Source organism: Onychomys torridus, chromosome 10 (assembly GCF_903995425.1).
Source record: "Onychomys torridus chromosome 10, mOncTor1.1, whole genome shotgun sequence".
NCBI lineage: Eukaryota > Metazoa > Chordata > Mammalia > Rodentia > Cricetidae > Onychomys > Onychomys torridus.
This window is the reverse complement of record NC_050452.1, coordinates 60,973,707-60,992,506: the sequence shown is the minus strand read 5'-3', so window position 1 is coordinate 60,992,506 and position 18,800 is coordinate 60,973,707. Positions and strand designations below refer to the sequence as shown.

Sequence of the window (18,800 nt, the reverse complement as noted above, 5' to 3'; positions counted from 1 at the left end):
TTTGTTTATTTTCTAGTTTGGGGAGCAGATTGTTAGTTTCCTAGAACAAGCTTTATTCCTAATTAGTGAGTTCCAGAAAGCTCAAGAAAAGGATTTATTTCATGATCCATTATAAACTTACCCCAGTGTATTGAGACAAGTGGAGATGTTGTTGGTCTCCATTTTCCATAAAATATGGGAAGTTCAAAGAGAAATATTATAGGGCCATGTAAATGACAAATGGCCTAAATAAGAAAAAATATATACTTTTACCATGCCTTGCTCTACTTTGAGTTATCCTATTCATAGCAAGAACTGATCTATTTAAATGAACTGTAAACTAGCTGTGACTTTCAGAACATAATTTTAACTGCTTTGCATCATTTATGAAAGAATACATGATTACTTAGAACAAATTAAAAATGAGATCTGTGAATCCAGAAATGTTTATTACTACTAAACTATTATATAAATAACTTTTTATAAATACATGTAACTATTTTTTTAATTTATGTGTGTCCTTTTAACTTGTACTTTAGAGTTTAAATACAAGAAAAGATGACCCTTGTCTCTTACTGATCTTCCATTTATTCATGTGTTAGATTTTGCTCCAGGAGAAATAATAGCTACTTATAATGATTACATGTATACAAGAAATACATGTTAACAAATATGTATATGAATATATAATATGATCAAACATATAATGAGAACATGATAGTATCTATGTCATATATCCTATAATTCAAAATAGACAATGTGTTCTGAAAAATCCAATTAGCAACATTCAACATCTTTACATATTCTCTAAATAAATATTATTTGAGGACCCTCTGAGTGTCAGTGACTCAGCCAAGGGCCAAAGCACTGGTGTTTTTATGATGACAGTTTGAATGTAATTAACTCGGGGACTGTTGCAGTTAGCAAATTCGATTATGTATATATGTCAATGGAGGTACAGAGTGAGGAGCTAATGGGACTGTAAAGACTGGTAGTTTATTACTAACCTTCAAAATGAATGCTTTGTTATTCTAGTTAATGGCAAGCTCCATATCTTCCCTTCTCTCTTTTAGAGACTTAAGTAACAACCGAATAAGCACCCTTTCCAATCAAAGCTTCAGCAACATGACACAGCTTCTCACCTTGTGAGTGTAAAAGTGTGGTACTGAATATTTACTTACTCATGGGGCACTGAGGGTTTCCTGGATGGTTCCTGGTAAACAAGAGAAAGTCTGATCTTATGAAGTGTAAAAACCATTTAGAGAAACAGAGCTTCTATAAACAACAAAGAAAAAAGTTGCTCAAAATGATGGTTTAGTATAAAATACACAAACGTATTTTTTTAAGTTCATGATATAGTGATTAGAAATCCTTAAATTAAGCTTTCAGAGCATGTTAGTCATTGTCCTATTGCTGTAAAGAGTATCTATGACCATGGCAACTCTTATAAAGATAAGCATTTAATTTGGGCTTGCTTAGAGTTTCAGAGGTTTAGTCCATTGCCATCAAGACAGGGAGCATGGTGGCAAGCAGGAAGTCATGGTGCTGGGGAAGCAGCAGAGAGTTCCACATCTGGATCTCCAGGCTGCAGGAAGAGAGGATTTAGGCTTGGAATGGGCTTTTTGAAAGCTCAAAGCCAGTGACACATTTTTTCAACAAGGCCACCTCCTAATCCTTTCAAATAGTGCCACTCCCAGATGACAAAGTACTCAATTCTATAGGCCTGTGTGGGTTATTATCATTCAAATCACCACCTATGGCCTGATGTCTCAGCCAGAGAGTAAGTGGGGCATGTGTACACAGTGGGCAAAGTTTTTAAGTTGTATTTAGAAAATGTATCATATTAGGATTAGAACACCTAGATGAACAATATAAATGATAGCCAGTTTCTGAACTGCTTTACTTTAGAAGAGCATTTGTATATTATTAGACTCCCAAATGAAATAAAGTGGCATGTGTCCTATTTCAGAATTCTCAGTTACAACCGTCTGAGATGTATCCCGCCACGGACCTTTGATGGATTGAAGTCTCTTCGGTTATTGTAAGCATCCTGTGTTCAACAATCACCTTTCTGGGGAATCTGATCTATGCGCTATTTTTTGCATGATGTCATCACTTTGTTATTCTTAGTTATTTCACCATGTACGTATTACAGCTTACTGTAAATCTGGAATCAGGACAATTGTCTCATATGGTGTCATCGTACAATCACTTTGATTAAGACAGCATAATCTCCGTTTTTGTAGCACTTGCTGCTGTGATAGTCATTTACTGATGATCTATAATACTAAGGCACACATTTCACATAGTTCCAATTAACTATGATAAAAATAAGAAAACTTCATTTCTTTAGAAACCACTTTACACTTGATTGCTTTTTCCATGAAATGTATTTGTTTGATGTATTTTTCCAGACTTTGTTCTTTGTATATGTTCTTGTATCCTCATATAAGTATCCCACAGCTGTGTAACTCTTCACAGCCTTGAGTAGGATCCTTTTTGTTCTCCTATTAGCTACTTTTATTTAACACTTTAGTGTGCTTCTCTTCTACCTTGTGTGTCTGTTTCTCAACTATTTTCCAGGTAGAGTATTCCTTAGATTGGAGAAAATAACTTTATTAACCACCTGTATCCTCATTATCATTCAGATTAATGGTAAATTATCGTTATTTCTCATAACACTCAAATTGACCATCTATATTTTTATTTTGGTACAAATGCATTCACATGAAAGCAATGGTTTAGAAAGGCAGTTCTGTCCATGTATTAGGATGGTTCCAGAACTAACTGTCAGCTTGTCTCCCAAACAATATTTTGTCAATTAATTAGCAAATTCTATTTCCCATCAACAGTTAAATAGAGTACTCTTTTCAAAGCACATTTGTAAACTTCTAATACTGGAGTATTATGAATCTTTTTACTTTTCTATGGCAGACTGGAAATTATTTTTCTTTGCTGTTTCAGTTAGCATTTATAATGACTGTAGCATCTGAGTACTTGTATGTTTGTTGAATTGCATGTTTACTGAATTGTATGTTTATTGTGGTACATGCTCTAAGGAAGCATTATGGCTTCATTAACCATGACCTATTAGATATTCTTCATTATGAACACAGACTTCTGTACTGTTGCTATTGGTTTTTCATCTCTTAATTAAGGAATTAAACATTTTCTCTTTCAAGATTATGATATTTACCATCCAGTTTCTTACACACAGCCCCTTAACAGATTTTATTTTATAAAATAGTACTCTTCTTTATGGCTTCCAAGATTAACATTGTACTTTTGAAAGTTTTCCCCATCCTATGATTATACAAACAGTATATTTTATTTTAAGGAATTGCTAATTTTATATTTACATTTAACTCTTCAATCTGGAATTTGTTCTGTGCAGAGGATGTGAGGTACAGGCTGACTTGTGTTTTTCTTAATAGATATCTGTTGTCCAAACATGGCTTGTGGAATAGATCACCTTCTCCCACTGACTTAAGTGTTTCATAAAAATGAAGTCCTTGTACATACAGGAATATTCTTCTGAACTTTCTTTCTCACTTTTAGGTCTCTACATGGAAATGATGTTTCTGTTGTGCCAGAAGGTGCCTTCAATGACCTTTCAGCCTTATCACACTTGTGAGTACCTGGCTCATGGATGCAGTGCTGGGGTCAGGTGTTCTCTGTTGAGCAAGTTCAGGATGGCCCTCTATCCTTTCCTCCCTCTATCTACTTCCCCTTTGCTGTAACTATAAGCAATGCTTGATTTCATCTTTAAAGAAAATGTATGGAGTTACAAATTGCATACATTGCGACAAACAAAGAAATTTTCATTCATTCTTTGAGCTGGCCGTCTCCATCAGTTGAGTGGTCTCTGCCAAGCTAAAAGTGTCTTGTCTCTGAACACAGATCTCCAGCTTCACTGCCCTTTTTTTCTCATTGCTCTCTGATTCTTATCCAACTGTATTTCCCAATGCTGTGCCCCACATACCACTTCCTCCATGAATCATACACTGATGAGCACAAACTAGATTCATTTGTACCACAGATTTTAGCATTGACCATGGTGCTGTGCAATGCTGACATTGACACTGCTAAATATTTTATTGTCTGATAGCGCTTCACGATGTTTCTTTGTATATGCTCTCTCTGTAATCCATTTCTATCTTCTTATTAATACTTGCAATAAATATTATACTTGAAATAAATATATAGGTAGAAATGGATTATATATAATCATATATATCTTTTACATATATCATATATGTAATGAAAAACATATGTAAAATTTAGACCCAGCAAGTTAGCACTGTTGAATTCTGCCCTTACCTTGTTGCTATCATGCATTAAGATATCTCTAACCTAGAGGGAAGGGAAGAGGTCTGTGCAAGGCTGCAAAGCCTCCTAATGTGATGCTAAGTTTGGGGCTATCCATTAGCAATTATCTGGTTCTTCCTCAATGTCAAAGCGACTATGACCTCAGTAAAATTCACAAATTCCAAAGTGACTCGACATTTAGAAAATTCGGAGAGACAGTGAAAGAATAATATCCTATAGTTAATCATGTTTCACCTGAACTTGCTTTATGGAAGCTCTGTTACCAATAGAGTCTGTATATATCCACTTATCAGATGGATGCCTTCCATTCATATTCATCCCCTTAGACCAGAGGCACAGGAGGCAAGATTTTTACCATTTCATCTTTGAGCCTCAGCATCTACCTCATTAAATGTCCACATCAATGTTTCTCTTTGCAATCTTTTCAGATGTCTTGTTCATAAGATACAGTATGAATAAACAGTTAATTTAGGGGGTGCTGCTGCTGTTGTCTTAGAGAATGCTACATAAAGGAGAAAGTGGATTTAGGGTCATGGATCAAAAAAGGCCACACAGCATAAGATAAGGCTATACTGCTTGACTTGAGCAAAATGTTCATCATGTGAGTCTCCCCACAACAGTGATCCAGTTCCAAGTTTCTTTGCCTTGTCCCTGACCAGCTTTGCTTCTCAGTTATGCATTCTTCTTTCACTATGAAGGCCATTCATGTGTCTTCTCATTTACTTCTTCTCATCTATCCTCTGAGTCAAGAGGGCATTTGGAAATGTCAATAGGCATGGGAATAAATTAATAAAAAACACCATTATGCTCATGTTTTGATTTGAACTGTTTCAGGCTGACATATATGCAAAAGAAACATTTACTGCATTGTGATGCTTGATTCAATTTGGACATTTATTCATGCAATATAAAGTGTTATGATTTTGCAAGTATATTTTAGAGGGTTTCCTAAAAATGAATGAGCTAGATTATGATTAAACTGCAAATTTCTGTTACTAATAAGAAGGCAATTTTGTTTTGAAAAACTGACCCACATACCATAACTCCTATGCCCAAGCATGGTGAGTTTCTGAACCCACTAATTAATGATAATAACTTGTTATTAGTATTGGCCTCACATATTACTATTCTAAATAAAATCAGTTAATTTATATAAATGAGTTATCCCAGCTCTTGCAGACTGTAATGATGTCAGAAATGCTAGCTGCTATCCTCATGACTCCTCCATTACTGTTATTGCTTAACTAAATCCAGGCATCTAAAATGAAAAACCAGAAAATGACAGACCACTGAGGGTGTAAATAAGCTCTGAAAAATGGGCTTCATTTGTCTTTATGATGGTCCTTTACCTGAAGCAACATCCTTAACCTTTTCTATCTAATGAACTACCCCAAATAGAGTAGACCTTTCATACCCACCATCACCTCCCAGAGAAGTTAGGCTGCTAGTTACAGATATCTTGTAAAATCTTCTGCTATGTAACTACTAGTGAGGATTATTTATGTTTGTCCATACTTCAGTCTCCTTAGAAATGGGGGTCAAGAATGATTCCCTGCTCATACTGGAGTCCTCAGAATCTTGCATGGTAACTTAGTTCTCAATAAGTAATTGGAGAGTGCAAGAAGTGCTAACTTGCACTAGAAAGTACTAACATCCAAGATACATGTGTCTCTCCAAGTATGAAGATACCTTGTAAAGCCCAAGAAACTGTTATCATTATTTATCCCAGCTTCACAAAAATAAGGAAAGAGGTAATCTGCAGTTTCTCCATTTTCTCCTAAATTGTTGGCATCAACAAAACTATAGGGATTTTCTACTGAGCATCACTGTGAACCTGTTCTGTTAGGAAATAACAATACTTCCATGCTTGTGTGTGTGTGTATGTGTGCTTTCGTGGTGTTCTTTTTCCAGAGCAATTGGAGCCAACCCTCTTTACTGTGATTGTAACATGCAGTGGTTATCCGACTGGGTGAAGTCGGAATATAAGGAACCTGGAATTGCTCGCTGTGCTGGGCCTGGAGAAATGGCAGATAAATTGTTACTCACAACTCCCTCCAAAAAATTTACATGTCAAGGTATGGCTTGTAATTATTTGTAAATCTTTTGAGAAATTCTCTACATTAATCACGCAGAAATGGCAGTCTCTCATGAGGGGACTTCAAAGGTCTAGTTGGAAAGAGTTTATGTTCTCTATCTGCTTGAACAAGGGAGGCCATTTCCTGTGATTCCCAGTTAAAAAACTGGCTTTTCACATCCACGTAGAGCCACTGGAATGGATAGATTTTCTTGAAAATGTAGGTAGAAATGTACCAATTAGAAATGAATTTCTTTGTCTCTAACCAATAAAATGTTCTACTTTTATCTGAATGTGCCCCCTCCCCACCTGCTCTTAGGGCTGCCAGGGCCCTGTGGCTTCCTAATCCCAGGTAAGCAGATCTGAACCAAGCTTCCCTGTGTTCCAGCCAGGTGTCCCCACTCACCCACTGCTGAGATCTCCTGTGTAGTACTCCCTCTTGCTTGCTGCTGCTCCTGCCTCTTCCCTTCCATGTTCCTTTGTGGATGCGCTTGTAGATTCTAAATAGTATCTTCATAATAAATGTTATTTTCTTTTCTCATCCTATGAACAGTAAATGCAAACATGCATAGTGTAAAATAGAAAAATTTAAATGGGGAAATGCAAACAATAATAAACATTTTTTGCAAGAAGAAATAAAATTAACTATTGGTCACAATACAGCTTCTAAAACTTGACCATTTATGCATGAAGAAAAACTTATGTAAGTAATCAACACTGTGTAGTGGCTCACCTCATGCACTTTGGACCCCAGTCTCCCTGGTTAAATCCATAGCTTAATTTTCCAGTACTTAGCAAAACCTATTTTCATGGCATAACCAGTGTATGCCTCAGTTTTCTCATGTGTAAACAGACAAGCTAGTATTAGCATAAAATAATTCTTAGATTAGAAGAGTTGACAAGGCTGAAGAGATAGTTTACTTAGTCAAATATTTGCTTTCTGAGACTAAAGACTTGCTTAATCTCTAGAACACATGACAAACAAACAAACAAACAAACAAACAAAAAATCAGGCACAGTAGCACTTGAGTATAATCCCTATAATTGCTGAGATAGAGCCCTGAAGCTCAGTGGTCATCTAGCCTAGTATACTTGAGAAATTCAGGCTAGTGAGAGACCCTTTCTGAGAAAATAGGTGGAAGACTGAGGAAATAGCCCAGTCACTAAATACTATAGCATCTACATGGTAGATCTTGCTGCATAAACATGAAAATAAGAGTTTGGATTCTCAGTATTTGAGTAAAAACTAAACATGGTGGCACACATGTATACCACTACCTATGTCTGAGTGGAGATAGGCAGATCCTTGGAACTCACCAGCCTGCTAGTCTAGCTAAGTCAGTGAACTACAGGTTCAGTGAATGTATTAATTGGTTTTGTGTCAACTTGACACAAGCTGGAGTCATCAGAGAGGAAGGAGTCTCAGTTGAGGAAATACCTCCTTGAGATCAAGCTGTAGGTATTTTCTCAATTAGCGATCAAAGTGTGGAGGCCCAGCCCATGTTGGATGGTGTGATCCCTGGGTTGGTGGTCCTGGGTTTGATAAGAAAGCAAGCTGATCAAGCCAGGGGAAGCAAGGCAGTAAGTAGCACCCTTCCATGGCATCTGCATCTGTTCCTGTCTTTAGGATCCTGTCCTGTTTGAGTTCCTGTCCTGACTTTCTTCAGTGATGAACGACAATGTAGAATTATAAGCCAAATAAACCCTTTCCTTCCCAACTTGCTTTTCAGTCACAGTATTTTTTTTCAGCTATAGAAACCCTAATTTAAAAAAAGAGAGCTCCTATCTTAAAAATAAATAAATAAACACAGAGTGCTTAAAGACAACCAACATCAGTTAATGGCCTCCACAGGCACTTGTACACACATAAACTTAAATGCCTCCATACACCATGTGCACAGTCATATGCTCACACACAAAAGGAAGTGGACAGTGCTTGAGGTAGAACAACTATGGTTGTATTCTGTCCTTCACACACTTGCATATTCATACAATACTTGTCTCCACTTCCCACTTATGTGTATGCACACACACACACAACACAAACACACAGACACACACACACACACACACACAAAGAAAACAGTCACATTTTACAAAAATGAAATGACTAAGAATATACAAGTCACACTGCCTGACACAAGGAAAACACCCAATATAGCTGTTCAGTTAATTGCATTACTCTTAATAGTCTAAGACACCAACAAAATACCATCAGACAACACCCCCTGGTTGAGGTACTATTAAAATAAAAATCTAGAGAGATGAGCTAATTTTAACAGAAACAAAAGCAAGATTCCACTTAGTATAGTGCATTGTTCTTTAATAGTAACAATAACAGTGACTTTTCACTGGATTGGGGTACTTGGCTTTATCCTGAGCACTTTATCTTCTCACAATTCCTACATAAGAACTGTGTACTGCCTGCTTGAGAATGATTGATTCTGAGTAAAGGAGCTACAGTTTGAACCATGTATCTCTAACATCAGAACACACTACAGGTTCTCTTAGAAGTTTCAGTAGAAAGGTTTTTTTCATGAACCACTGATATTAATAAGCTTATAGCCATACTACCATGGTATACCAAGAAAATCAAAGTTGAGAACCCTCCTCCAGTGATGGCTTGTTTGGCTTAAGGCAACTCATTCTAATCTTTTATTGGAACAATCCACTTAGGGATATCTCATGAGTCCTGTCCTATGAGCATTCATTCTGTATGATCTTGAAAGCAGTAAAACGATGTGGCCTTAAGTATTTTATAATTTGATATTTTCATTTTAACTTATTTCCAGCATTATTTATGCCAGTGTAAATTTTTTTCATTTTATCCATGAGAGTCAGCTAATTACTACTTCTTGCTTTCAGACTTATCAATTTGTAATCAAAATACAACAGGAAAACAAATCTTCTTTATTTAAAAACACAATTGCATTGTCCTGTATAAATGTAATTTTTCTATAAGCAAATATCTGTACTATTATTTTGTGTAATTGATTTTCATTAAAGTATGTAGTCTCCATTTTCCTTATATTTCCTATATGGCAGATCACATTTTTACAAGGTCATAACATCTTTAGGTAGCAACCAAATGAGAGCATTTTTGAGTGGTAAAAAGGTTTTAAATTATGAGCTGTCTTTGTAACCACATGTTTGTCCTCTTCTCATTAACACTGGTGTGATCAAGTAGTCTGCAAACATAAAAAGAGTTATTTGCCTACCCCAGGTCTAGTTTTTCACTGAGAAAACCAGTGTGGTTTGTTGTTGTTGTTGACTTCAAACACACTCTATAAAGCTCCTGCTTTAGCAAGATTTAACTATGCACATAACTAAGTTATTCATTTCTTTCATTTGATAGACTTTCATTAGCAACTCAAATGTACTGGCCAGTGAGCATTCTATTAGAAATACATCATTTAACAAATATTTTTGGAGTTCCTACAAATTATAAAGCAATGTTCCAACATGTTAAGGATCCAGTAAATGATAAACTCCTGTTTGCATGAGGCTTATGTTTTCACACAGTTTATTCTAAAATAATATAGATTTCTATGTGACAGAAATAGGTGTAAAATGAAAATATATAAATATCTAGCTAGATCAAACAATGGTGGAATTTAAATGACACCAGAAGGCCATTGGGAGGTTTATACAGGTGGCCAGGTGACCTGAGAGTAAGACATAGTGGAAAGGACAAGGCTGAAATAAATGTGTCACAACTAGAAGCTCAAACCAGACAGGAAGACTACAAAAGACAATTATTTCATCATGATCTAGTGTACATATTTGTAATCCCATTTACTTAGGATGCTGAGGCAAGGAGATCTCAACCCAGCCTGAGGTATGGGTCACTTAGACAAACAGTGATTCCCTTTCTCAAGAAAAGAAATGTAAAGACTGAGTATGTTATTGTTAAGTTGCCTTAGGATTCTTGGAATTCTAGTTTCAGTCCCCAGTAAACAGGTGTCAGAGAGGATGAGGAGAAGGAGGAGGAGGAGACAGAGAGGAAGGAGGAGGTAGACAAGGAGAAAGAGATGGAAGAGGATCATCTTCATTACTTCTTTACTTCACTGCTTTATATATAAAACCTCAAGCATCTAGGAACTTCTTAATTCCTAAAGCATTAACATTATACCATAATCTGGTTTACTGCTTTTCTTCACCTAATATATATGTTAATAATCCCATCCATTTTAGAATTGTAAGGGAAGATATACATTTCTCCATAATGACATTGAAATAGTAGTGGTTTTCTTACGGAGATTCATATTTTCCTTTGGGGGAGAAATTTTTGACAGCTTGAGTAAAGCCTCTGGCTTGTACTTGTTACTTAGTATTAGCATTAGTCATGAACCAAGGTAAGAATGGTTAAATAATTTAGTCTAAACTAGAAGTGATGAAAAATTTACTGGGAAGGTCAGCTTTGAAGCATTATTCAAACTCAATCCAAACATTTTACACGTTTTCAGAACTCGTATCACCAACTTACAGCTATAACTTTGAAATAACTTTAATTTGGGGAATTTTTAATTTGTTCATCATCTGAAGAAAAAAGTGTATATATAAATAGTTATCTGCAAAAATCATCACTCATAAAAATAAAAGGGAGTAAATATATTTTTCATTACATTTTTTAACATTTGAAACTGAGAAAGTTTTAATATGCATTTATTTAAGTAGATACACAGAACAAACAACTAATAATCTACCCTTGAATACTTTATAACCAAATTCTAAATGGTAACACTAATTTTATGGAAAATTATAGTTTATGGCTCAAGAATTTCTTTGCTGGCCACAGGCACATATAAAGAGCCAAAGATCAAGTCCAAAACTCTCAGAGGACTTTTTAATCACCCATCATCAGCTGCCATTTTGCTTCCTATGTTGGAAGTATATGATAACAACAATGACTTCTGTCCTGCTGAATCCAATGAGGTCATTTTAATTATTCTCATTAGCTCTTCTCATTTATGTTAGATATAGCCACTGTTCCTTCTTTTACATTTTCTTTGCCTCTTTCTTCATATATTTTTTTCTGGCACTGCATTCTTTCTTAGCTGTTCATGGAATTCAATTCTTAGTATTAGTAAACTCTGAATAGATTTCCATCAATGTCCACAAATACTTGCCATGAATTTCCACATGGAATCTGGGATTCTGTTTCAATTTCTTTCATAAATCTCCCTTAACAGCTTGCACAAATTTAAAATGCACATTTCATCACATGTGCTATCATTGCCCTTACTTGTTTTTTCTCTAATTTACACATGCATATCTCTACTGCTAAACTGTAAGATTTTGAGGAAACTTGGGCATTTCATTCAGATTTGATCATCTAGAGCCTATCATCCTACAGAAAGTAGATGCCCATAAATATTTGATGAATGATAAATATGCCTTTGATACTATTGCTTAAGAAATTCTGTAATAGCAAGTATAACCTAAAGTTTTACTTTTAAATAAGATCTCCTTTCAGTCCAGTTGCCTAGTATCAGAAATCCCCCAATGTGCTACTGGGTTTGTCTTACATGTATTTTGGACAGGAGTTTGTTATTGGACTAGTGTTTCCAAAAGATGAGAAAATAAAAGAAGATTTTTATTTTCTGGGTTATAGTTGGAATTTTTTGTCTGGAGCTTTTGGTAGTAAATCAAAGTGAGATAGAATTCTCTGGGGTGGCAACATTGGGGTAAGATGCGTAGCTAGCTAGTGGTTGGAGTCATGTAAGCAGGTCTGCCTTCAGACTTCAGTGGATTCGAAATTCAGCAATCCCTCTATTAAAGCAGGTAACAGAGACAGAGTGCTAACCAAACTTCTCATTTTCACTTTGAATTATTAAGCTAAACACACTTCTGCTCTGCAGTACTTTCTTAAGTTAAACTTAATCTTAAATCAAACCAGTTTGCATATACTCGCCTCCATTTTTTCACTGACACTAGGAAATATCTGTCTCCAAAAGGGGAGAGGTCTTTGTCAGTGGTACATATCTCATGGGGGCTAATTTGTTGGCAGGAAATATCCCTCAGAAACAGTTAGTTCAAACATGAGAAACTAAAGGATATAGTTGCTTTTCAAGGAGAGAGAAAGAAACAGCTCACTGATTCTTACCATTGCTCTATTATTCCTATTATCCAGGGTCCACAACAGATTCACAAATCAGACTTTTGTTTCTAAAAAGATTAAATCATTAGCTGACTATTGTTAATCTAATTAATAATTACCCTTTCATCTCCTCCTCTATTCTTAATGATCACTATAATAGTCTATATAGGAACCTTAAGAGGGGAATCAAGGTATTATTCTCCTTAATTTAAAGGACATCAAGATAAAATACTGAGAGTGTACACTGCACAGAAAATGAACTACAAATTGAAGTCAAATAAAAGATACATTATATGACTTAACATTTTGAAATATAAGTAGGAAAACAATTAGAAATCATCACGGTGCCAGGATAATGATTCTAAAGGGTTGGAATATAGAGAGAAGCAAAGTTGGTAAAATCAAAGAGATATAAAAAGGGCTCTGAAAGCTACCAATGGAGAAAAGCAATCAGTAATCCTCTCTAACTGAAATGCCAAGGAACCAAACAACGCCCAGCAAGGACATATATTTCAAAGGGTGTGATGGTGATGCCTATATTCTGGAGCTAACCAATAGCTACCTAATCGAACCTAAGGCCACTCAAAACCTCGCACTGTAAATTTAGCCAACTGCCTCTGCTTTGGTCAAGTCATGCGACCTATAGAACTTACTATTGCCATTTTCCTAAACCAAGATAATTTCTAACTGCATTCTAAGTACTTATTCTTATATCCACATATGAGGGTAGCTCTCACCACTCATCACAGAAGCTTCTCTTCACAGCGGAAGGAGAGTATTAGAGAAAGTCACAACTAGTCAAAATAAAGAGATCAACTGTCTACTCCCTATTAATACATTTCAACACAACACCTATATTTAAGTCTCAGGGAACATTGGGGACGAGGAGGCAGAAAGATTTGTGAGAGCCAGAGCACCAGAACATTTGCCGCGAAAGATTCTTCTAGAGAGGAGGACATGAAATAAGAATGAAGTTAACCTGAGGAGGTTACCAAGTTGAAGGATTAATAATGGTTTGGGGTGCTATGCAAATGTCTCAAAAGCAAGTATCCTGGTGATTGTGCTAGGAATTGTGTGCAATGAAATGTAGAATTGAATTGGCCACTGCTTGATCCAATGAATATAAGGACCCATGCAGAGAGTACTGCTGGTGAAAGTATGATGGATATTCATATTTCAAAGTACTTGTACTTTCTATATAAATATGTTAATTTGCCATTGTCCCAGTCCAGTGCAGTTGCAAAAAGGAAACTAAGGAGTTCTTACAAATCATTCAGAAGTCAGTGTCAATGGAACATGACTTTACAGAGAAAAGTTTAATTTTCACATTTTGGGCCACAGGTCATATAGTGTGAAGAGTAGAAATTTTCTGAAGCTGGTCTGTGTTAATCAGACCTTTCACAGATCACAAGGTTTCTATAAACTGTGTTAAAATGTGAGACTGATAGGCTCATTTCAGTGGTATCTTATTGCTAGAGAAGACAAACTGGGAATATCACCTGCCACATCTTATACTAATGAACTAAATGACTCAAGAGTACAAAGGAGAATATAAAAGATACTACATTTTCAAGATGTTGTCACATACATAAAATAGCACTTGAGTTTCCATTAAGCTGGCTGAAGTTGAAATATAGGCCATTGCCATGGATAGTGTCCAGAAATATTATTCAGTGCTTAAAGGGATTCATATCCTGACAGTGGCATCATTAATTCTAGCTTCTAACTACCTTACCTGTGAACCCAGAGTTCCATTGTTTCTCAGAAGTCTGATATTCCTCATAGTTAGAAGGTCTTATTTGGAATTCATGGGCATCATGTGGTGATACTGATTTCTGGTACCATCATAGAAGAGAATCATGTAAAGCTGAATGACAAATAACTACACAAATCTTACTGTCCTACTAAGGAATATAAATGAATTTAGGGATGACAAAAGAGAATACATCCCTTTCTCATATTTATCTATTAATTTGTAGGTCCCGTGGATGTTACTATTCAAGCCAAATGTAACCCCTGTTTATCAAATCCATGTAAAAATGATGGCACCTGTAACAATGACCCAGTTGATTTTTATCGATGCACCTGTCCATATGGTTTCAAGGCAAGTAGAAATTACATTTGGGAGAAATTAGTTCCCATTGTCTATCTTTTTTTGACTGTTCTTTCTCTGTGTTCTAAGACCTAGCTTGTTTTATTTGTACTTACCTTAGACACATGCATTTCTTCTCCAGGGGCAGGACTGTGATGTTCCCATCCATGCTTGTATCAGTAGCCCATGTAAACATGGAGGAACTTGCCATTTAAAAGAAGGAGAGAATGATGGATTCTGGTAAGTAGTCTGACTGTAATCTCCTTTATCTGAAGTGCTGCAACAAAAGTAACTAAACATACATGCATGATCATTTTCAAATAAGAAGCCATTGTTTGAAGAAAAATGTTAATGTATACATAACATGTATTAATTTGAAAATGTTCGTATTTTATAGTTGCAAAAAAGAAATCTAACATTATTTATTGTTACAAGCCATCATGGACATCACACATAAAATTACAGATGATATACTTTTAAAAATTAGGTTCAAACTTTTAATTTTAATCATGTGAGTGTGTGTGTGTGTGTGTGTGTGTGTGTGTGTGTGTGTGTGCATCTGAATGCAATTGCCTCACAGAGGCAGAAGTGTCTGATTTTTTCATAGTTGGAGTTATAGGTAATTGCCTATAACATCCTAATGTGATTTCTGGGAACAAAACTTGGGTCATCTGAAAAAGCAATAGAACTATTGGCCATTAGTGACTTCTGGTAGAGGGAGAGTCAGGTTCCTTCAAGGTTGTAGCTCTTGAAAGGCTACGCATGTTTTAGTAGGCGTGTCTACACTCATGCATATGTAGGCAGCACTAAGTGGAATCACTGGGTTACAACATAAGAGAAAGCACATGAAGTTGGGCAGGAAATGTGATGAGGTGATAGGGAGGAATTTTTTTATTTTTTTTTATTTTTTTATTTATTTTTTTTGAGACAGGGTTTCTCCATGTAGCTTTGGAGCCTGACCTGGATCTCACTCTGTAGCCCCAGCTGGCCTTGAACTCACAGAGATCTGCCTATCTCTGATAGGGAGGAATTTAATGGGAGGCAAAGGCGGTGGATTCAATCAAAGCATGTTATTTCCATGTATGAAATTCTCAAATAATAAAAAAGTACCTAAAATATCAGAACCACTTTTCTTTATTTGTAAACAAAGAGTTTGAATTATTCACAACTTGAGAATGAGCATATCTAGGACAGTAGGGGAAATTTTGCTTGTCCTTTGGACTTGAAAGTGTATTGGGACTTACTGACTTTTAAGATGATGGAACCATTTGGTATCTTTCAGCCACCATAAAGTTTCCTTTTTAAATGTTTTCTGGATTGTTAGCTGGTCCCTTATAGTATATAATTTCATAGAATTTTAAAAATCAATTTTATGTAGTTGAAAGCTTTGTAATTTGTGTGCATATTTATGCTTTTTAATAATATTTTGACCATGAAGTTTTAAAATGCACCCAAAAATGTTTCTTGCCTTTTTCTCCTGATGCTTAGGTGCAGCTGTGCTGATGGGTTTGAAGGAGAAAACTGTGAAGTTAATATTGATGATTGTGAAGATAATGACTGTGAAAATAATTCTACATGTGTTGATGGAATTAACAACTACACATGCCTTTGCCCACCAGAATACACAGGTATGAAGAATAGGAAATGTTATGTCATCCATCAGTGTATAAATTTGAAAGGATCATCACATTATTATATTTATTTATCAAGTCATTCATATTCAATAACTTGGACATTTAATTGCAATAATAAACATACATAGGGATTGTTTCATCTGCCAAATAAAAGATGGCAGCAAGCTCAGTTCAAGCTGTGTACCCTTCTTATAAGGTCATGATCTCTGGAGGAATAAATGAGGATAGGGTCATGCTGAAACTTTTGGACCCATAATGCAATGACATTTCCATTCAAACTACTTTCTCTATACAGAATGTTTTGCCAATATATATTTTTGTGCATTTCTTTACATAGCCAAAACACGATTCAGCACTTGAAATAAATAATGTCCATACTATATCTTCAGTAGTGAATGTTAACCTCCGGCAAGTTCTGTCCTTCAACTGGTGCTCTATCAGGAAGATGAGCTTTCTGTAAATCTTAGAAGAGTATCACATTTTTAACGACATTTTCTCTCTTGTTGACAAACCTGATAAGACTACACAAATAGCTAAACTTTCTTCTCAATTTAGACCATAAAGTCAGAACCAAATTTCTGCCTGTCTATATCAAAGAATATAGCTTTTCTGTATGTTTATGTGACTGCGCATAAGAAATGCCATCGTCAGCTTTTCCTTTAACAAAGCATCCAAAAGGGTTAGAGAAGATAATGGTACCTGTATTTTCTCTAAAGATAAACACAGAAAAAGATTCTGTCACTGTTTTAGGAACTACCATTTTCGTTTTACTTGGTGTTTTCATTTGTTGCATTTATTTGCATATAGTAGTTCTTACTTAATAATTTCAAATAATGGAATAATTATCTAGGTAGCTAAGATTAATATTTCCAAGCATCAAATACAACCATATCTATGTAATTAATTTTCCCAGAGTTCAGAAGGAATAATCTTTGAAATGTATTCTTATGGAAAATACAAATATTTACATTATACTAAATGTCTTTCTTGATGGGAATGTATATTTTATTATGGGAAAATGCAACATAGGATAACAAGATTCAGTTTTAACTACCTAGATGTGTTTAGATGTTTCTAAAGTTGCCCTTTCCATGGAGTCACAATGCTAATGCACTAGATATAGACAGATGGATAGTTAAATAGATGATGGATAGAAAGATGATAGGTGGATGATGGACATAGATAGATAGATAGATAGATAGATAGATAGATAAATAGATAGATAGATAGATAGATGGAGAAATACATAGATACATAGATATATACATAAATAGGTGATAGATAAATCAAGATAAAAATTAGATCTATAGATACATACATACATAGCTATCATGCAAGGAGTCAGAAATTGATCATTCTTTACTGCTGTGCATTAACAAAGTATAGAAAGTGTATGTCAGATAGACTTTTGTTGTCACACAGGTCTGCCCACCCATCTCTATCACTGTATCATGAGTCAGATATCTTCCATTAGCTTATGACTAAAGATTTAAATCTGTTATACATAGCCTGATTGTCTGAGATCTATTGAATTGGCTATTTATATGTGTTTAAGAAGTTTACTGTTAAATAAGAATCTGTTTCTTAGTCATAATTTGGATAGATAGAGCTGCTTTATAGCTCCATCACTGTTCAGGTCATAGAAAAGGCTCATTAACCCACTCTATTTTGGAACTTCTATAAACCCATTCTATTTGATTCTATCAAAGAAATTGTGCCCCCAAAGCTTTGTATGATTATAAAAGCTGTGTATGTAGTTCTGAGAACAGAAGCCAGGAATTTATATATGCTTTCTTCCTGGTATAACTGAGACTTGGGATCACATGTGTGCTAAGGTTCTTGTATGTCTTCCTATGATAATTTCCATAAGGTGTAAGTACATCTAGGTTTGTTTGGAGCAGGTCCAACTGCACTGATGCTCAATTTCCTAATTCTAATTCTGATTATTCACAGCAATTTTTGAGTGTTGCTCTTACCTACTCTTCTTTAGTTTCCAAGCACTGTGTGCCCTCCTGAGGAATTCATTTTTGTGTGCCCACCTCTGAGAAGTGTAACACAATATCCCTTCTCCAACCATGCCAGATGTCATTCTTAATGCTATATCACAATAATTCAAAGCTTAGCTAAACCATTTCCTTGCCAAAATGTGACATTCATAAAAGTTGTCATGAAGGACTCCCACCATGTCTATCTGTCAAAAGCATTTGGCTCTGAAATAGAACCTACACAACATTGCTCAGTTTACTTGTAGCTATTACAAATATCTCTTTGCCTTAATTTAGGCAAAGGATCAAGACAAATATTGAAGTGGAGATGTGCATGACATAGAACAGAGACCCTACCTTTATTACATTGGACTGAGTCCCCTGAGTCATGATGGACTTGACAACTTGGCAATAGAGAAGATATCTAAATGGGATGAACTCATAACTCATCTCTTAAATGTAGAGTTTTGTGCACATCTGAAATGAGTGCATTTACAAAATGTCAAACAGCCATTTTCAGATTCTGAGATTGGTGGCATATAGGTGACCTTCTCCTACAGTGAAGCTTAAGTCAGAATCTAGAATTTTGTGTCCTGTTTAACTCATG

The 18,800-nt window shown here is 35.5% G+C and overlaps 1 protein-coding gene across 11 annotated transcripts in view; it reads left to right on the top strand.

Moving 5' to 3' along the window:
* Slit2 (slit guidance ligand 2) overlaps nt 1-18,800 on the top strand; it is a 344,297-nt gene that overhangs the window by 281,726 nt on the left and 43,771 nt on the right. For 6 of the 11 annotated variants that reach the window (XM_036200674.1, XM_036200672.1, XM_036200673.1 and 3 more), the window contains 7 exons: nt 1,053-1,124; nt 1,949-2,020; nt 3,538-3,609; nt 6,220-6,383; nt 14,462-14,586; nt 14,717-14,814; nt 16,063-16,202. In XM_036200674.1, the coding sequence (XP_036056567.1) occupies nt 1,053-1,124; nt 1,949-2,020; nt 3,538-3,609; nt 6,220-6,383; nt 14,462-14,586; nt 14,717-14,814; nt 16,063-16,202 (743 nt within the window). Of the gene's footprint in view, nt 1-1,052; nt 1,125-1,948; nt 2,021-3,537; nt 3,610-6,219; nt 6,384-6,701; nt 6,735-14,461; nt 14,587-14,716; nt 14,815-16,062; nt 16,203-18,800 lie in introns of all 11 variants that reach the window. The other 5 variants (XM_036200664.1, XM_036200668.1, XM_036200665.1 and 2 more) reach the window with 1 other exon arrangement.